The sequence below is a fragment of the Octodon degus genome, unplaced genomic scaffold, assembly GCF_000260255.1.
Source record: "Octodon degus isolate 3935 unplaced genomic scaffold, OctDeg1.0 scaffold00080, whole genome shotgun sequence".
NCBI classification, from domain to species: domain Eukaryota; kingdom Metazoa; phylum Chordata; class Mammalia; order Rodentia; family Octodontidae; genus Octodon; species Octodon degus.
This window is the reverse complement of record NW_004524656.1, coordinates 11,463,285-11,484,083: the sequence shown is the minus strand read 5'-3', so window position 1 is coordinate 11,484,083 and position 20,799 is coordinate 11,463,285. Positions and strand designations below refer to the sequence as shown.

The 20,799-nt window shown below is 50.6% G+C and overlaps 1 protein-coding gene and 1 non-coding gene across 6 annotated transcripts in view; both read left to right on the top strand.

Moving 5' to 3' along the window:
- Positions 1–7,124: 7,124 nt before the first annotated feature.
- On the top strand, positions 7,125–7,226 carry LOC111818147. The gene has a single exon (XR_002822209.1). It is a non-coding gene; the product is annotated as a small nucleolar RNA U13 (small nucleolar RNA).
- A 5,000-nt stretch (positions 7,227–12,226) lies between these two features.
- Zbtb16 (zinc finger and BTB domain containing 16) overlaps positions 12,227–20,799 on the top strand; it is a 191,817-nt gene continuing 183,244 nt past the window's right edge. The window contains exons 1-3 of one of the 5 annotated variants that reach the window (XM_023721115.1): positions 13,631–13,906; positions 15,937–16,050; positions 16,735–18,088. In XM_023721115.1, coding sequence (XP_023576883.1) covers positions 16,821–18,088 — 1,268 coding nt within the window. In that variant the 5' untranslated portion in view covers positions 13,631–13,906; positions 15,937–16,050; positions 16,735–16,820. Of the gene's footprint in view, positions 13,185–13,630; positions 13,907–13,987; positions 14,141–15,936; positions 16,055–16,734; positions 18,089–20,799 lie in introns of those variants that run through there. The other 4 variants (XM_023721116.1, XM_023721118.1, XM_004636494.2 and 1 more) reach the window with 4 other exon arrangements.

Sequence of the window (20,799 nt, the reverse complement as noted above, 5' to 3'; positions counted from 1 at the left end):
GGGGCGGGGGCCTCCAGGTAGGGCAGGTGTGGGAGGCTCTCCCAGGGGGAAGTGCTGTTTGTGCTGAGATCCTTGAGGATAAGGGTCAGGGGAAACAAGAGTTCGGTACAGCAGCGTGCTGGAGGGAGAACAGAAAGTGCAAAGGCCCTGGGTGGAATTCTAAGTCTGATGCAAAGTAGGAAACCTACATCCTATTGTTCAATGCCCCGCACTCCCATCTTCTTTCCTTCTCAGAACCACAGAGCCATTTCCGGCAGAGGCAGCTGGGCCATTTCCTGGCCTCCCCAGCCTGCCCTTGCTCTCCTTGCCGTTCTGCTCACGTCTGTGGCAAGGCCCCTAGGATCCAGGCTCCTTCACAATATGGGCCAGAGCTATGATAGAGAGACCTTCGGCCTTGAAATACACCCATGTTAGACCTGCCCCGGCCCCAGAGCTCCCAGGGTATCCTGGCCGAGCAAGCAAGCTTAGCGCTCAAATCAGCTCAACATCTTCACATCACCCACAACCGTTGGACTCCCCACAGGGACAGAGACCAAAGGCAGAAAGTTACACGGCTTACAAGGATGTGTTCCACACAGCTCCCCTTGAATCTAAGCTTTCTGAGTAGAAATCTAATGTGTAGGTCATTGTTCCACGCTCTCTCCATACTTAATGGAAACATTTCAGAACATTTTGAACATGTTGGGGCCTAAAAAATAAAAAAATAAAGATGTTGGGAGAGGAAAACATTATCCCTTTGGTGTTTGTTTGTTTTGGGTTTTTTTGGTGGAACTGGGGATTGAACTCATGCCCTTGTGCTTGCCAGGGAAGCACTTATTCCACTGAGCCATCTCCCCAGCACCAGGATAAATTCTAAGCTAATATGTCAGCATGGCTTTGGCATATAAATACACATATATTTAGACAAATAGAGGTAGAAAGATAATATATATTGCCAAATGTGTATTACCTGCTTCTAACTAGTGCTACTGAGAAAGATGATGGACTGCTTATGGCTCTGGTGCTATTATTGCTAGGCTATGGTCCACAGGAAAATTTCAGCCACACTGCTAGTCCATCTCATTTGTTTATAACCTCATTTTAAAAAACCCAATTTCATCATTTTCTGAGCTAGTTTTGGAAATCAAATCTTCCCTCTCTGTGCAAGATAAAAACATTCCTCATTTACACATTCCTGGCAGTACGCTGGTAGCTGAATCGGTCACTATATGAAGAACCGTGGAGAGCCTGTACATCACAATGTCAGAAGGAACAGTCCAGGGACTGGGGAGATGGCTCAGTTGGATGAGTACGTCCCTGGCAAGCACAGGGGTCTGAGTTCAATCCCCGGTTCCGCCAAAGAAAAGAAACAGTCCAAGGAAACTCCACCTTGACGCCCCTGCTGCTATTTGCATAGCTCTTCCATGGAGCACCATAATGTACCGTAAGCAGTCTGTGAGGACCTACAGTTTATCTTTTTTTCTACAGTTCTGTACGTCTTGTTTATAGCGCTTCCGAGCCTTTCTGTAAGGGACATCTTGTTTATCTACTACTATAATTTTTGCTGGCTGGGCTGCACAGTGCGCTGCTGTCATTTTATGCTCTGAGATCCATCACAGGACTGCATGCAAGGGTTATGCAAATAAAAGCACTGTCATCAAGCTGTCCTTTCCTTATTAATTCATTTAGCGACCTGGTTGAGGAAATGTAATTACCCAAAGAATGTCTGAGGGGCGAGGGAGATGGCTCAGTGGAATAAGTGCTTCCCTGGCAAACACAAGGGCCTGAGTTCAATATCCCGTTCCACCAAAAAAAAACAAAAAACAAAAAAAGACAAGGAATGTCTGCATCCCAGAACTAAATAACCTCCAGAAACTAATACTAGGTACTTGGCAAGTACTTTTACAAGGTCTCTGAGAATGACTGGGGTAGGTTCCTTGGTAGCCTCATTATGGCCCCAGCTGGCTCTGGACAGGCTATGTGGCTTTGGGAACTGGTAACATCTCTGCTCGGCTTTCTCTATTGTAAAGATGGCGCCACTGGACTAGAGAATATTTGAAGTCCTTTTTGGGTTTTAAGAGGTGTGAGGTATTTTGTCTCTCTCTCTTGCTCGCTCTCTCTGTTTTTTTTTTTTTGCCGTACCAGGGCTTGAACTCAGGCCCTTGCGCTTGCTAGGGAAGCGCTTATTCTGCTGAGCCGTCTCCCCGGCCCCTGTGAGGCATTTTGAAGAGGGCAAGCTCTGTATGCTTCTGGAGAAGTTGTACCCTTTATTTGCAATACTTCATGCAAGGGAGTGGGCACCAGGGCCAGGTGGCGCCCCACTGAGGAATACGGGAAGGGTCTCCCCAGCCTGTCCGTTCTCCACCTTTGCCACATTTCCTCCCCTCAACCTAGAGGACACAGAAAGGGTGACAGGAAGAAGTCAGAACCTGATCTTTCCTTCTTTGCTTTGGATTTGTCTTTTCAAGGGAGGCACTGTCTTCCCTTCCTTCCAAGACCTGGGGGGGCCCAGCCCTAGCTCAGTTCTTTAAGTGGCTGCTTCCACAATGCTGGCAGCCTCAGTTTGCTGTAGTTCGATCCCCACAACACTCCAGCCATGCAAAAGTGCCCTGAAGGCATTCAAGGAGCAAAACACACACACACACACACACACACACACACACACACACACACACACAAATTCCAAGACCTGGGCTCCCTTCTCCATAGTCTTGCCATGTTAGGTTAGTACCACAGACATCTCTCTCTCTCTGTTCCCCTCAGTAAAAGGATGCCCTTTGGGTACAGCTCCTGCACAGCTTCTCCTCCATGGCTTCCCTCTGGGTTAGGGCTGGGAAATGACCTTTTCCTCTCATGTGCAGGGAACTGTGAATAATGAAAGCTGCTTACACACCCGTGCTCTTGCTCCCATACAGGCTGGAGGGGTCTCAGGGTTCAATCCCGGAGAAACAACCTTTTCCCCCGTTCTTGTTGGCTTGTTGTTGAATTTGGAAAACTTCGGGGTTTTTTGGTTCAAAAAAAAAATTTTTTTTTTTTTTGGTGGAACCAGGGATTGAACTCCAGCCCTTGCACTTGCCAGGGAGGCACTTATTCCACTAAGCCATCGCCTCAGCCCCTATAGATTAATTTTATCTCTTCCTTCCCATCCTTCAGGTGTGTGGCCTCTGGAAGCTGCTTTATCTTCCTGTCTGTTTCTTCAGCTGTCAAATGGGAACAGGAGTACCCACCAATGGGACGGACTATCTGGAGAAGGACACCTTGGGTGCCAAGAGCCAGGGCTGTGCCAAGCGATGTCCTCAACATGCTTTCCCTGTGGTTATTCCCTTGTAGCAGCACTTGATGCATGTCATGGCAGAAATAAGCTGGAGGCATGGCTTAAATGTGTTTAAGTCCACCAAGTCAATATTTATTTTATATAAATGATAGTTGATCATCCTGGTGGCAGAAGTTCTCCCAAGTGGGGAAGTTAGCAAGACCACAGGAGCTGGAGTAACTGGATTCTGGCTTCTTTGGGTACTGGTTAAGTTGAAAGCGCACTTTGTTACTTCCTGTGTGGGGCACGCCCACTCAGGTGCCCACCTGGCCCCCAGCCACTGTTATTTTGGGAAACAAAAAAAGAAACAAAAAAAACAACCCAAGGCCCTAAAGCCTCCTACCACCTTCTCTTCCTGAGTCCAGCTTGTTTATTAGATTCTGAGCTTCCTGAGGGTAAACTCTAGCTAGGGTCAGACCACAGATCCTCTTGGATTGTTAACAAACAAGCAACACAAACACCATAGAGAGGAAGGAGGTGGCCTCTTTTCCTATTTTTGCAGACTGTCAAACGCTTCAGAAAATCAAACTAAGTTGCAACACTTGGGAAACTGCCATCCCTGCCCATTTACGAATAATCTGTGAAGAAGGTTGGTTCTCGAGAACCGGGGATTGAACTCAGGTCCTTGTGCTTGCCGGGCAAACGCTTATTCTATTGAGCCATCTCCCTGGTTCCAGGTTGATTCTATTTATTTATTTATTTATTTATTTTTTTGTGGCCTCAGATTGCTTCCAGCGCTGCTCTGGATTGGCTTGAGTATCTGGGTATGGAACCACAGCTCCCTGAAGCTGACTGCTTTGTTTCAGTTGGCACTTAAACAACTGAGCTAATGGGCAGGCCCCCCAGGTTGATTCTTTTTAGAAAAAAGAAATATGGAAGAGGGGCAACAACAAAAGCTATGGATTGGGGTCTGGGAGATGGCTCAGTAGAATAAGCGCTTGCCTGGCAATCGCAAGGGCATGAGTTCAATCCTTGGTTCCACCAAAAGAAAGAAAAAGAAAAAGAAAGCTAAGGATCTAGGATGGGTTTGGCCCGGCGGCCCTTGGTGGGTCCCGGTCACTAACATAATGATGATAAATATACACAGTCCTGGTGAACTAGGGACACAAAGGAGGTGGCCATTGTCCTGCAAGTTTCAGCAGGATAACTTCGCATCCAGCTAATAAAGGATAAAGGGAAGTAACGATGGCTGGTAAATAATTTCTGCGTATTGAGGCACCTACGGAAGATGGATCTCTTTTCCAGCTTTCCCTTCTCCTCTGAGAGCACTGAGGACATTTCTCCATCCCACCAGCACGGAGAGATTTTTCACTGCAGACTGATGGGCAGAGGTTTTTTTTCATTGCCAAAGTGCACACCCACCTGCTCGCCTTCCTTCCCCAGAAGAAATGCAGAGGGGCCCAAGTGGGTGGACAGGAGCAGGGAGCCGGCAGCTTCCCTGCAGACCCCCTGGTCCTGTGAGTGTAATGCTAAAGGTTAATAATAATCACAACAGGCAGCCCATCATTGCCTCCCTGTCTGGCTGAGAGGTTTACAACTTAAACTCATGGCAGGGGGAGAAATTGGCTCAATCACTTGGAGTAATGGTACATGGAGAGCCAGTTGGGCATGACTGCTATTTAACTCAAGGAAACCAGGCTGCTGCGCCTAACATAGGTACACACTAATAAACACGTCATGCTATGAGGTGAAAATTAACACCACCCCCTGCCCGCCCAGCCTGCTTGCCTCACTCTCTGCTGAATAAAGTGGACCAGCCTGGGAGAACAAGGTCACAAACAGCTATGCTCAGTACAAGCAGAGGCCAAGAATCTCAGATCACACTTTTTTTTTTTTTTTTTTTTGTGGTACTGGGGATTGAACTCAGGACCCTGTGCTTGCCAGACAAGCACTTATTCTACTGAGCTATGTCCCAGGCCCTCACACTTCATTTTTAAGAGATGTAAAATTGATCTATCACAAGATCTCATTGTTAATATTTATAATAAGGTACTCAGGGAGGTGGTAGAGGGAAGATAGAACCTTACAAATAATTTCAGGTCTTTTCTTTTTTTGTGGAACCGGCGATTGAACTCACACCCTTGCACTTGCCAAAGAAGTACTTATTCCTCAGAGCCATCTCCCCAGCCCCAATTTCAGGTCTTTTGATTGCTGTTTTGCTTTTGGGAAGGAGACTCAGTATGTTGCCCTGGCCCAGGTGGATCTTTTTTTTTTTTTTTTTTTGTGGAACTGGGGATTGAACTCAGGCCCTTACATTTGCCAGGCAAGTGCTTATTCTACTGAGCTATCTCCCTGCCCCCCCCAGGTTGATCTTGACCTCCAAGGCTCCAGCGATCATTCCATCCTGGCCTCCTGAGAGCTGGCACTCTTAGCAAGAGCATGATGTCTGGCTTTCAGGTCTTTTCATTGAGGGCTAAGCACACAGCATGCGCCCTCTTAGTGCCTCCAGTGCGGTGAGCACCATTAATGCCCCACTGTACAAAGCCTGCAACCCACAGATTTGACAAAGTAATTTTCTTCGAGTTCATCCAAGACCTATGTGGTAGACACAGAACTGAATACGGACTAAACCAGAGTCATTCCAGGGACTTAGGCTTCTCCCACCTCGGCTCTTCCAAAATATCTATGCCTCTGGGGTCAAGGCACAGAAAAGGAAAGGCAATTCAGGGCTGCGTGCAGGAGATTTTATGGCCAGTCCTCGAAGTGGCGCAGAGACTTCTGCTCACGTTCCACCGAGCAGAACTTAATCACATGTCCTGAACCTAACTGCAAAGGGAAGCCTGAACACGCAGTCTCCGATGTGCTCAGGAAAATGGCCGGGAATAGCTGCCATCCCACAGAGGAACACAGTGACTCCAGCGACCCCAGCAAGTACTGGTGCTGGTGTGGATCTCCTGGGCTAGTGCTGGGTTCAGACAGCAGCCCTCCCTCCATGGGGATCTGAAGCTTGTCCAGCTCTGTGGAGCTCGGAGCAGAACGGATTGGGATGAGGAGTCCATTCTGGGAGTAATGAGCAGTGTGATTCAAATCAACTCATTTCATTTCAATTCAATGCAATTTAATAAATACTTATCAACGCTGCTAGGATATTGAGAAAGCTTAGTTCTAGGCCATTGGGTAAAACACGAACTGAAATGGAACCAGTTATACCTTCTACATGTTGTGTACAATTAAATTCAACAGATATCGTCAGCCCTTACCTAAACTGCATTGATCTTCCAAGGGTTGGTGGAAACCCTACAGCTAAGAATTATGCCTTGTATACTTGCATACAGAATGTCCCCCCTCCCCCAAACTTTCAAAGCCCTCTGTCAGGGTACTTCATCCTTTGCATTCACTCACTCAGGTGTACACATGTGCATCCACTTGGTCCATTCACAGACGGTTATGTCTACCCACTTGAAAGGGTGCTGGGCTCTGGGACAGGGAGTGGGGATGTTAAACTGAGCAGCACTGAGGGCTGACCTCCCAGAAGCCCACCATGGAGGGGCAGTCAGAGGTATATAAGTCAGTCAGATATGAGGCAGATGGTGGTAAACACTATGATGAATATTCGGATAGTGCTAAAGGACTTAGGGGGAGGGAGAAATTAATTACGACTGGGGGTGGGGCGGAGAAATTTACATTAAAGATGCAGCAATACCTTCCAAAGGAGACGAATGAACCTGGCCTGGTGAGGAGGGCTGCACTCAAACGTCTCTCTCAGAGCCACAGCCTTCACCTGAGGGCCTCTTTCAGACTCCTTCCACTCAGCCCTGAGGGGAAACAGGCAGCTCCTCTCTAGGTGGAAGCCCAAGGCTTTCCTTCACCTTGCTTTAAAAACTTATGAAAGATCCTTTGGTTCCTGAGCATGATGATTGGGTGTTCATGCCTTATGCATGAGATGTGCCTCCCTCAAACCTTGTTACGACGTGGGCACATTACCCGCCTGACGTGGAAAAAAAAACTTACGGGGGAAAAAAAAACCCCGCAAATTTGGAATTCTACTCTAGAAGATGGTAGGGTTTGTTTTGCTATCATAATTTTAATATAGTTGGCTTCAGTTATCTGTCTTTGAGTAAAATAATTTCATATTGTGGTGTGTGTACCCCTGACATAGCATTTCCTTCTTTTTTTTTTTTTTTTTTGGCGGAACTGGGGATTGCACTCAGGCCCTTGATCTTGGCAGGGAAGCACTTATCCCACTGAGCCATCTCCCCAGCCCCTGACATAGCACTTCTACGGACAGAGTAACTTCTCCAGAAATACAGCAGCTGGGGCTGGGGAGATGGCTCAGTGGTCTAGGGCACCTACTTGGAACAAGCTTAGCAAAGCACAGGGACCTCATGCCAGCCAGCCCCGCCTCCTGGTGGGCCGAGCTGGCCACACACACACACACACACACACACACACACACACACAAATAAAGTGAAAAAAAAAAAAGAAAGAAATACAGCAGCTGGGAGGGTGTGGTTGGTTGCTGAGCTTTCACTTACCTTGTGCTTTGCCTTCACCTTATGCTGCCTCCATCAGGATCAATGAAGATGATCATGTATCACCCAACAAAGTTCATTGAGAGAATACAATATCAGGCAGCTTAGTCAAATGAGTATCATAGAGTGTCCTTATACACATTCAAGATGGCTACAACATCTTTAGGTCATCCAATCTTCTGGGACAACGGTCACGTGTGTGGCCCATCATTTTATTTATTTATTTATTTATTTATTTATTTATTTATTTTGTGTGTGTGTGTGTGTGTGTGTGTGGCCAGCTCAGCCCACCAGGGGGCGGGGCTGGCTGGCATGTGGTGCTGGGGGATTGAACCGCAGTCCCTGTGCTTTGCTAAGCTTGTTCTAAGTAGGTGCTTTAGACCACTGAGCCATCTCACCAGCCCCTGTGTGGCCCATCATTAAGCAAAATGCTGCTGCACTATACGTGGTCATATCATGCATCAAGGACTGTCTGTTGGGCATACTGCGTTTTGTGATAAAAAGAAAAACCCATAACCATGTGGTGTGAGGTGTGTATTTGCTTAAAAAAGTGGCTTCCAACACTTCTTTTACATCAAAGGAAAAATACATAAAATAACACATCTTCATAGAGGATATGGAGTTGTATTCCTAACTGGTGGTACCCCAGTGGCATCTCCAGGCACAAGATGTCCTCCTACATGACAACCCCTGAATGCCCTTTTTAGTTGTGTCCATGACTACCGCCCTCCTGTTACAAAACAGCTGCCATGGGCTCAAATCCATTGCATCAAACAACTCCAAAGTTCAACACCGTAGAAAATGCGACGTGATTCTCCCTTCCTTCTGGCCCCCCCCCCAACAAACAAAACATCAGTGTTTTTTTGTAAAGTCTGCTTCCCCATGAAGATTTGGGGTTAATTTTGAGCGCAGTGCCTGGGGATTCAGCTGTGGGGCTTCCATCACCTATAATGGGAGCCACGCTGCTTCATTTCACGCATTCTATGGAAAATGTACCCCTTGGTAGCTACAAAATTTTAGTTTTGAAATCGAGGCTGCCTTTCTGAGAACAAAGCAGATTTCCAGAAATACCAAAAACTATTCACTGTTGGCCTGGGGCCTGTGTGTGTGTGTGTGTGTGTGTGTGTGTGTGTGTGAATATGAAAGCTTTTCTCCAACTGCAGATGCCCCTTTCAGAGACAACAGCATTAAAACATTGTGCCCCATAGGTGACAGCAGCGGCGGCTGTGCTTCACCCCAAAGCTTTGTGAGGAGCACCATAAAACCTGGCACATGGTTTGTGACACCCAGTGAAACGTTGCGCTTTTCCATAATAACCTGAGCCCCGCTGCCTGTCATTAAGGGACCTCTCTTATTAAGCATCTCTTTTTTAAATGGCTCCCATCATCTGGTCCCAGTGTACATTAAATCCCATTATAATTATAAACACACTTCCCCGTAACATCCGTTGCAGAACTCATCCACACTGCCGGGCCCCTCAGGGCATCTTTGCACTAATAACAACTCAGATTTGCTATTTGAGTTGACAACATTAGGTCCCAACACCATTTGCAATATGCTGGGAAGAGAGAGAAGAGAAAGCTTTTTCATTCTCAACCACAGAGATCTCAGGGTGACAGTGACCAAGACATCTAGGGCTGAACAAATGTCTGCTCCTGCTCTAAGAAGTCACTCTGTCTTCCGATAAGGGTGTCCTAGTACCTGGAAGGGAATCACAGATGTGGATACTCGACGACCAAGTGACAGAGAGGATGCAAATTGCTTATCTAAAGAATCACCTTCCCCTTTTTGGTTTTCTTAGCCATAAACAGAACATGAGTGTCACCTGATGTTCTCTCTCCTTTTTTTTTTTTTTTTTGGAGGGGGCACCTATGAAGTGACATCAAAGAATTGAAATGTTTTTTAAAACAGAAGCAAAATAGGGGGCCGGGGGGATGGCTCAGTGGAATAAGCGCTTCCCTGGCAAGCGCGAGGGCCTGAGTTCAATCCCTGGTTCCACAAAACAAAACAAAACAAAACAAAACAAAACAGAAGCAAAATAAAGAGGAAAGAAAAGTGTTAACATGTGCACATCCCACCTCTGCCTAATTTCTGACATCACTTGCACCTACTTAGGTATCTAGAATGGTCATCTGAAGGACACAAGATTGTAGGAAACTGCCTCCAGGAAAAGGACACAATAGGCTGTGGTGCCTTCTTCAGAGTCCCCATGGGGGCTGATTTTGAGATTTTACCAGTACCAGAGTCACTTGGAGATCTCAGGCCGAGGAGCATCGGCTCTTCTCAGGGGCTCCTTATCTCCTGGAGCATCCTATTTCATTCTTCATTTTTTAAGAGGTTTTGGAGAAATGCAAAGTAGCTGCCCAGAAGACAGCGATACGTGATTTATCTATAGCTATAGGAATATCTCTTTTTAAAATAAAAAGAAATGAGATGCAACAAAACAGTTCTACTTTCCCATTCACTAATACTCAGAACACTTATTACCTTCTTCCTGAATATCTGCTTAGTTGATGTTTTATTATAACTCAAAACTCCCACTCCAACTTCTGCCTGAGACGCTGTGGAAGGAAGGAAAATGTGGAGATCCTGGGTGATCTTAGCTGGTGAGTAAACCAAGAAACATCTGGGCCTCAGCTTTGTGGGCTGCTGCATAGACCTGGCCTCAGCAGAGTGAGAGGAAACAAAGCCTTGCTTCCGGGATGTATCTCAGTAGAAGCTGTCTACTCTAGAAATGAGCTTCAGCTGTGCCGGCAGCGTGGCCTGATTGGAAGAATCAGCTCTGATGTTTAATAGATCTACAGTCTTTTTTTTTTTAGGCGGAACCAGGGATTGAACTGAGACCCTTGTGCTTTGCCAGGCAAGTGCTTATTGTACTGAGCCATCTCCCTGGCCCCCCTTCCTTCCTCCCTCCCTCCCTCCCTTTTTTCTTCCTTCTTCCTTCCTTTTTTTTTTTTTGGCGGAACCGGTAGATCTAGTCTTGGGCAAGACAGTCGACCCCTCTGAGCCTCAGATTTCTTATATGTGGAAATAGGGAAAATAGGGCCTGGGAGATGGCTCAGTAGAATAAGTGTTTGCGTGGCAAGCGCACGGACCTTTGTTCAATCCCAGGTACCGCAAAAAAAAGGGTGGGGAATAATATCATCTGCATTAATAGGACTGTTATGAGGCTTAAAATGCCCACTGTTCCACTGAACTTTTTTTTTTTTTTTTTTTCAGAACTGGGGAGTGAACTCAGGCCCTTGCACTTGCCAGGCAAGCACTTATTCTACTGAGCCATCTCCTGGGCCCCTACTCTGAGCTCAATGCCTGCCCTGTGTAGATGGGGAGGCCAGAGAAGAAGATTGAGCAATGGCATTGTATCTGAGGATCAGCTCACTGTAGTGGTCTCCGGCATTGGCCTCTCCTAAAACTGAGGTCTTATTTTTAGGAGAGGTGATGTGTTCCAGTTTTCTTTACAGTATCCAGAGAGAGAGACAGAGAGAGACAGAGAGAGTGAGAGAGAGACAGAGAGACAGAGAGAGACAGAGAGAGACAGAGAGAGAGAGAGACAGAGAGACAGAGAGAGACAGAGAGAGACAGAGATACACACACACAGAGAAAAAGAGAGAGATACATAGAGACAGAGAGAGGCTAAATTTCTCCTTCTAAGTTTCCATCCTGCTTGTTTTTAGGTGTTGCCATATGAAATCTCTCAACTGGGGATTCTCACCCATCTTCCCAGGAGCCAAGGACACAGCTCTGGCTATAAATGGTGCCAGTTTTGGTGGGGGAGCCGCTGCTGCTTTATCTGGGCCCAATAAACCTTATCAAACTGCTGTGCAGCCAGCCTTCTGTGCTAAGTGGAAATGCTCAGAGCCCAACGCTGGCACTCAGCCCACAGCCTTGCCTGCCTTTTCCCTTTTTGTTACCTTCTCCACCTCTTAAATTCAGGCATTAATCTCTCTTTAACACTTACTAACAAGGACTGGGCTTTTTAATGGGCAGAGTTTATGAAGCAAGGGAGATTTTCACATAGAGTGAATATGGCATGGGGGGGGCAGGGTAATGGAGGAATTGTTCTTTCTCTACTATTGTTCCCAGAGATTCTCTTTCTCTGGTTTGAGGATTAATAGATTAGAGATCAGGGGTTAACTGCCTGCTTCTCTTACTACTATGCTGAGGAGAGACTGGTACCTACGTGGGGCTACCCAACAGCCTCTAGCAAGCAGAAGCGCAGCAAGTTTAATGAGTCTTTCCTCATTCTCACTGGTGAGGCACGGGGAGCCTTTTCACTCTGGGCTCCTTACACACCAGTTCTTTCTCAACTTTCTTTAGATTCCTTTTTCTTACAGTATATAGGTCTGAGCTAGAAAAAAAGACTCGGGCCGGGGAGATGGCTCAGTGGAATAAGCGCTTCCCCCTGAGTTCAATCCCCGGTACCCCCCCCCCCAAAAGAAAAAAGACTCAACAGGCTGTTTATTAGTTACCAAATGCGTACGTGGAAACTAGATTCCCCCTGCCCCCCTGTGAGCACTGGACATTGTACAAAGGGTCTTGATTCCCTGCCTGGCTTTTCTGAGCTGAGCACCGCTTGGGGGAGGGAGACTGGCGTGTCCCTTGCTGGGATGGACCGGCCTGGCCTCAGGTCCACCCCATCAGCAGCTCTGGTGAGCCTGGATCAGTTTCCAGGTGTTAACTCTGCCACTCAGCCTTCCGGGATTTTGCGTCTATTGGGCCTCTGTCCCCTACAGGGGCATCGCAAGAGGCAGGCGCGCCTCAAGATGGGATTTTTCGCGAGTCCTGCAGAAAACCTTTGGCTCCCTGGCCAGAGTTCTCAGGATTCGCAGCTTGACCTCGGGGATGGCTGATCTGAGACCCCTGGATGGCGCTGTCCGCCACGTCCGCACGCGTCACTCCGCTCCCGGACTCGGAGGGCACAGCCAACGCGCGAACTACCCACAGGGATTCCCGCCGCTAGTCCCTGCCTGCGCCCAGCTCCACGGAAGGGGGAGAGGGGAATTTCGGGGGCGACCAGGGGCTCGTTTTTTCTAACGCATCCATACAGGGCTGAACGATCTCATCCCCACTCTCCGGGGGGGCGGCCGGCTGGGACGCGGACGCACTTCCGAGCAGCCCCGAGCCTTCCCACTCTTCCACGCGACCCCTGCAGGTTGCGCTAGGCGGGGCTCGGCTTCTCCGCGACTGCCACCCGCCTTGCTGGGGGGTGGGCTGGGGGAGCGGAAGGGACGCCCAGAACCGAGCGGGAGTAAAGTTTCTCGCGGGCCTTGACCTTGTTCTTTGGCTATGGCGACAGCTCACATCGATCGGGGTCTCTGCGGACCCGGGCATTGGGCTCACTGAAGCCCACTGCGCCTCGAGACTTCTCTACGTCGAGGTGCTCATGCCCGAAGGCTGGCAGTAACTGGAAAGCTTAGCAGGTCTGGGCTTGTTGGGCTGGGGAAGTGACCTTTGTCGAGGGTCCTGGGGATGCAGACCCGAGTCTTGAGGAAAGCGAAAGGCGAGATGTCACTCACTGAATTGGGCAAACATTGAGACAAGAGCAAAACTCCGCGCGTGAGCACCGGGGGGCGTTAGCAGCAGCCGTGGAAATTAAGAACTTGAGGCAAGCGGGGGCGGCTCCCGCCCGCGGGCTCCAGCCGAAGGCCCCGGGTCCCTCGCCCGCATCCCGCCAGCCCCTGGGGTCTTCTCACTTAGCCGGGAGCCGCGGCGGCCGGAGCCGGCAGCAGCTACTTGTCAGGCGGAGCCCCGGGCGCCGAGCCGAGGGGAGGGGCCGGGGGTGGGGCGAGCAGCGCGCTCGGCTCGGTCCGCGCGGGGCGGGGGCCGGGGCGGGAGCGGAGGGGGGCAGCTGTGGGCAGGGAGCCGGGCTCGGCCGCCAGCACTAAAGATGGAGAGGCGCCGGGGCCTCGCAGGGGAGGGGGCTCGGCGTTGACGTGGGACGCGGCGGAGGCGCCGCCGCCGGTGGTGATTTGCTAACCTCGCGGCAGAGAGGAGTTGAGGGCGATGAGAGCGGGTACTGCGAACTGCCGGGCGCTGCCGCCCTGATACCGCGAGCAACAGTTCCCCAGCAACACCCCTCCCGGCTCGGGCACACCCCCCGGCGGGCGCGCACACCCACCCTGCGGCGCCCGGCTCGGCCGCGGTGAGTAGGGGCCGGGGAGGGGCGCGCCGGTCGGCGAGCGCCAGGCGCGGGGCCCCGGGGCTGGAGCGGTCTGGGGGCGCGCTCGCTGCGGCCGCTTGCCGAGGGCTTGGTGCGCGTTTCCTTCCTGCCGTTGTGGCCGCCGCCGCCGCCGCCTGCTGGGGTCAGCCCGGAGGAGCCGGCTGTCAGCTCCGGCGCAGCTGCCTCCCAGCCCTTCCTCTCCGGGGCACAGACCGGGTGAGAGGTGGGGGCAGCGCGGTCCGCCGGGCCGAGGGCGAGCCGAGGGTCGGTTGGGGCGGGAGGCTTTGTACGGCCAGAGGCCGGCGCAGGAGCCGAGGACCGGTGGGCGCTCATGTATGCGGACCGGTGCACGCGGGAGACAGGCTTGTGGTTTATTATTTGTGTGTTTATGTGTTGGCCAGCTGGGAAGCTGGAACGCGAGACACTGGCGAGCGGCTCTAGGGGCGGAGGGGAGCAGAGCTGGAACTCGCTTGGGTTTTGTTTCTCTTTGAAGAAACGTGCTGGGCTCGTTCTGTGATTGGATTCGACTCTCGGAGGTGGCAGGAAAGCTCCGGCGCGTCTCCAGCGCCCCGGGCCCTCTTCGGCTCTCGGTGGGATTGGCCGTGGCACCAGAGCTCGCCATGCGCTCACGGCCGCGCGCGGTGGGCGCCCGGCTCTGCACCTGATGCGTCCGGGATGTCTTTCCGAGCCCGGCGCGCCGCTGGCCCGCTCGCACGGCGCCGGGCTCACTCCCGTACGCGCCTGAAACGCGCGCGATCGTGCTGGCCTGCGGACCCGCACAAATATTGTCGCGCTTCGCGCCGACTCGCTTGCAGCCTCTCTGGGACGCTCGCAACGTGCATGGGACCGGCGCGTGGGGAACTGGTGCCGCGGCCAGGGACTCTGCCAGTCGTTCTCTGGGGGTCACGGCCCTGGGTCGTGGAGGGAGGGTCCACAGACTTCTCGCCTTTCCCATTGCATTCAGCGAAGGGCTTTTGTGCTTTTCCTTATCCGAGGGTAGGGTCTGCCACCTCGCTGCCCTGCTTCCGTCTCCAGCATGCCCGACTCTCGCCTTTTGCCGGGTCTCGTTTCCTTTTTCTCTTTTTTAGCTTGACTGTCTTTTTTCGGGCGTCTGGCTCCCGGGGAAAAGTTGCTTCCCCAAGTTTGCCGGAGTCATCTCCAAGTCTCGGTTTGGGGTCTGTGGGAACTAGGGTGCTTGAGCGCGTGCTCATCCCTGGCGCTCTGGTGTGTTAGCGCTGGCTTCCCCAGCGCCGCGGGGCAGGCCGGACGCTGCAACCAGCGCCAGCCAGACCTTGGGCGTCGGCGCTCTGAGTGCGCTCAGGACCCAGAAGCTTGTTTTGCGCCAGGAATTTGGGTCGTCAACCCTCCATTCTTTGGGCTTTACCTTCTTAGTTCTCTCTGAAACTGGCGCCTACAGGAAAGCTCACGGTGGAGGAACGGTGAGCCCACCCTTGACGGCACTGATCTCCAGGGAGGGCAGCAGAAGTGTCCGCATCAGCGGTCATGTTAACCCCTTCTGCGTGAGCTTTGTGGCCCTGGAGTCTATAGGGCTCCTTTTGGGGTGGAGGCACACGTAGTGTGAAGAGTGATTAAGTGCCCATGCTTTATACACCCAAGCTGTTGACCGCGGTAGTGGCTACAGCAAGGGAGTCTGGGAGGGCCCTGTGTCCTTGGGAGCTTTCTGTCAGCTCCAAAGGGGTGCGGAGACCCAGAGCTCCCCTACTGATTCAGAGCAGACTCTAGGAGAGGCCTTTGTCTCCTAGCCCTGTCTCCTCATACTGGCTCCAGGCTATACTGTGGATGTTGGTGCCAGTATCACTTCCAGGGCCGCTAAGCCATAGCCAGCACCAATTGTTGCTTCTGGTCATAGGACTTGGCAACTCCCGCAAGCCTGTGGGACACACTGCAGTTCACACCCAGCCCGGCATAAGCATTCCTGGCTGTAGCAGAACACATTTCAATGTGTGATCTCTTTCCCTGCCATCTCTTACCTAGCTTCCTTTCCATTTTAGGTCCTTCTATCCACTGGACAGAAGGGGTAACTGCAAGAGGCAGGCAGGGGAGGGGTAAGGGCAGCATCTCACATAAGTATAGCTACAGATGTGTTAACATACCCTCTCTGGCCGGTAGGTACACACGGTCCAGGTATTGTGATACGTATAAAATAATTCAAGGTACCTGTGCATAGGAGATTTTGCATTACATGTACAACAGGCTAGTGCATGGCTAACGTGTTTGTGTTTCTTCTGAGGAGGGGAGCAGGGCCGGGATCTATCAGTGTTTTGTAACCGAGTAGAGTGGAAGGACTGATAGGACTGATGCGAGCTGGATTTGACTTGCTCTTCTACCCCCAGGCTGCAAACAGTGAGGCAGAGTCAGAAATACCTTGTTTTGAAGATGAGGTTTGCTGTGCAGGGAGTCACAGTGAAGTTGAGGATTTAAGTTGACTGGAGCAAGTAAATGTTTGGGCATCTCTTCACAGTGAAGTTTGGTCTTGCAAAGAAACTCCCTTTTCTGACTTAAGGAATGGTTTGGATTCACTAGTTCTCATTTCACTTATAGGAACAGATGCCGAGAGCAGCAAGTTAAGCATGTGTTGATAGCAGGACCTTCTCTTACTCTATCATGCCTGGGTTCTTAAAGGCAGATTTGTAGGTTTCTAGGAATCCCTTCTGTTAGTTTTTAAGGCCTTCTTTTTGGGAGCTTGGTGGGTAGGAGCATGTTGTAGTGTTTGAGTTTTTACTTTTAGAAATAGTAATAGACCTGTCATTTGTCTTCTCATCTTCGTGATTTTCCTTTTTTTTCTCTAGCCTCCTCCATTGGCCCAGGAAGCCCACCCTGCCCTATCACACAGAGCACAGAAAGGGAGCCCCATGCCTGAGCCGAGGGGAGCACCATGGATCTGACAAAAATGGGCATGATCCAGCTGCAGAACCCCAGCCACCCTACAGGGCTGCTGTGCAAGGCCAACCAGATGCGGCTGGCTGGGACTTTGTGTGATGTGGTCATCATGGTGGATAGCCAGGAATTTCACGCCCACCGGACAGTGCTGGCCTGCACCAGCAAGATGTTTGAGATCCTCTTTCACCGTAACAGCCAGCACTATACCCTGGACTTCCTCTCGCCAAAGACCTTCCAGCAGATTCTGGAGTATGCATATACCGCCACGCTGCAAGCCAAGGCAGAGGACCTGGATGACTTGCTGTACGCTGCCGAGATCCTGGAGATCGAGTACCTGGAGGAGCAGTGCCTAAAGATCCTGGAGACCATCCAGGCCTCAGATGACAATGACACAGAGGCCACCATGGCTGACGGCGGGGCTGAGGAAGAAGAGGACCGGAAGGCTCGGTACCTCAAGAACATCTTCCTCTCAAAGCATTCCAGCGAAGAGAGTGGGTATGCCAGTGTGGCTGGACAGAGCCTTCCTGGGCCCATGGTGGACCAGAGCCCTTCAGTTTCTGCCTCATTTGGTCTGTCGGCCATGAGTCCCACCAAGGCTGCAGTGGACAGCTTGATGACCATAGGACAGACTCTCCTGCAGGGAACTCTGCAGCCGCCTGCAGGGCCTGAAGAGGCAACACTGGCTGGGGGTGGCCGACACCCTGGGATGGTTGAGGTAAAGACGGAGATGATGCAGGTGGATGAGGTACCTGGCCAGAACAGCCCTGGGGTAGCTGAGTCCAACATCTCAGGAGGGATCGGGGACAAGGTGGAAGAAAGGGGAAAAGAGGGACCGGGGACGCCGACTCGGAGCAGTGTCATCACTAGTGCTAGGGAGCTGCACTATGGACGAGAGGAGAGTGCTGAACAGCTGCCACCATTGGCTGAGGCTGGCCAGGGTCCCCCCGGCCGGCCAGAGCTTCCAGTCCCCCCAGCAGAGAAACATTTGGGCATCTACTCCGTGTTGCCCAACCACAAGGCCGATGCTGTGTTGAGCATGCCGTCTTCAGTGACCGCTGGCTTGCACGTGCAGCCTGCCCTGGCTGTCTCAATGGACTTTAGCACCTACGGGGGCCTGCTGCCCCAGGGCTTCATCCAGAGGGAGCTCTTCAGCAAGCTGGGTGAGCTGGCGGTGGGCATGAAGTCAGAGAGCCGGCCCCTTGGGGAGCAGTGCAGCGTGTGCGGGGTGGAGCTTCCTGACAACGAGGCTGTGGAGCAGCACAGGTAGGTGCCCCCCATCCTGTGCCTGTGCTTGGACTTCTAGCCTTGACACCTTTCATTCTAGCCTTGACACCTTTCATTCTAACCTTGACACCCTTTATTCACATCCTCGCTGCCCTCAAATCTGACTACCTGGCTCCCTTGTTTCTTACAAAACAAGAACAAAACCCTTTTTCTGATGTCCTGGGGGGTTACATTTTTCAAAGGGCAATGAGAGGACATGGGTATTCGCAGAGCATTAGGAACTCATGGGTCCAGGTTCTGACAGGGCCCTACCCTGGGAGTCTTTTGGGCTCTGCCTTGGTTTTTCTGCCATTTCATTCATGCTTCTTTGCTCGGAATGACTGATAAAAGTGCAGTGGAGCAGAAAAGTGGATTTGGGGTGAAGGTGTCTGGCCGTGGCCGAGTTTGCAAGCTTCAGGTTCCTATAAAGGTAACTTAGTAAGTACAATCTAGGCTCATGGTGCAGGCTGGACGCCATGTAGGCTGCAGGAACTCTGTGGGTCCTGAGTGCCAAACCTTCACGTTCATTCTCCTGCCCTCATTCACTGTTCCTACAAACACATTTAGGAGCAGTTGATTTAATCTTAATCCAAGGAGGAAGGATGGGAATAAATAAGTCTTGGTTGTCTAGGCCGCAAGCCTGATGTTTATTCCATTTCTCCTTCTGTGGAGTTAAATGCCATGTCAGGCTAGCTCTGGCTTCCCTTTCCTTCTCTGTGAGATAACCTTTCTTTGAGCTCTAGTGACATGCTTGGTTCAGTACCAAGTGCTGCGTTTTTGTTACAACAGCCTGTGAATTCAGAGATGTTCTTTGATGTAGGCAGAAGCTGAAATTCAGACGCAGGGTCTTTTCCAGGGTTGTGTAGATAGAGGCAGTGCTGTGCTCTCATTCAGACTTAACCGTGTTGTACTTTCTGGCTGTTGGAGCCATCCAGTGCAGAACGAGATCATGGCTACAGAATGGGACATGTTGGCGGAAGGGGGCGGCCATGGCTATAAGAAGTGGAGTCAGCGACAGAGAGAATCTAGCGGTGGCTTTGTGTTTGCCTGCTTCATTGTAAACTCTAGGGCCATTGCTACTTAATGCCCTCTTACTGGACCTGGTGAATGATCCCCAAAATCCAGTCATCGATGATCACGGTTCACGTCAACCTTTGGGCTTGGTGATGTGCTCAGCTTGAGGAGATTCTCCATATTTTCACTCACTCTTGCTCAGTGCCTTATTTGGTACAGCGAACCTGAGTGGGTGGATGGGGTACAGTGTCTGGAAGGTCATCCAACACCCACCCAACCTGCTCCCAGGCCCTTGATGGGCAGCTATAAGGCTTACCTTGTGGAAAATGCCTCGGAGCTAAAAGTAGCTGATTTTTTTCCGGTGGGTGCAAAAAAAAAAAAAAAAAAAAAAAAACCTGCCACTGAGGTGAGTCTTCTTAATACTTGTAACTTTCAGAAATAGAGAGGTTGTTTTTGGTATTTTTGCTCAAACTTTCCTAAAGAGGAAAACCCCTTCCTCAGACTTGCCTGGATAGATTTATCAGCTTCTCCGGATACGACTGACTTCTGTGTGATTTGGAGCATGGTGGAAAATAATTTTTTTCCTGAGTCTCTTTAGTTCTTGGATGCTTTTCTATACCAGAGGGCCACAGAAAATGTCACTCTCTTGGGGGTTCCAAGTTGCCATTTGGTGGGACCCTCATTCCTCTGGAGAAATGGAGGATTGATTATATTTCATGCCAAAGATGGTGGGTGGGTTAATTAGCAGCATCTAGTGGTGATTGTGAGAGCTATTTAAGCTTTCTAAACTTTCCTTTACTCATGTTTTAATATGATACAGTTTATAGGGTTGGTGCTGAATTAATGAAGTAAAATCAAGACAATGCTAGAGCCGCCACTGGTACCTCATCACCCGTAAGATGGGGGCTCACCTTTCTGCCTGCCATCTTGTTTTGGCCTTTCTTGGCATCATCCTCACAGGCTTTGAGTTCTCACTGGTGTCTTCTGCTGGTGCTGTGTTGCCTGTGAAGTGGTACAGGGATGTCCCTGTCCTTGCTTGTAATGGTGTGGCACTGTGGTGTCATGCTGCAGGCTGCTGGCAAGGAGAATGTGCTTTTGACTGAGTGTGGAAAGGTTAGATGCAGCAGCTTGAGAAGCGAGATCTCAGGGCAGAGTCTCAGGTGTTGCGATGGGGGGTCCGAGAAAATGGGGGGCTCTTTCCCTGTGTGCTTACGGGTAGTCAGCTGGAGTTAGAGCCCTGCCTCTCAAGTGGCTCCTTAGCTCCAGCAGGATGCACTGTGAGGAGCCATCCCCTTTCTCTCTTCAAAGCTCCAGGATTAATGTACACCTTTCTTTTTCCTACTATTTTCTGTCTCTTCCACCTCCCCAGCCTGCCAACAGTATGAGAAATGTTGTGGGGAAGAAAAATCTTCACCACTATCAGTACAAACAAAAGAGACAGAAATCAGTGGGAATTTTTTGATGCCAAAAAGCTGTGGAATTCACTGCAAATAAAATAAAGATGACCATGATAAAGTAATGGGTTGGCTATATTTTATTATATCTAGGTATATATATTTTTTTAAACCAACAGGCTAGTGTGTTGGTAAAAATAGTGCCAAGAGGGGCCGGGGAGATGGCTCAGTAGGATAAGGGCTTGACTGGCAAACGCAAGGATCTGAGTGATCTGAGTTCAATCCCTGGTTCTGCGCAAAAAA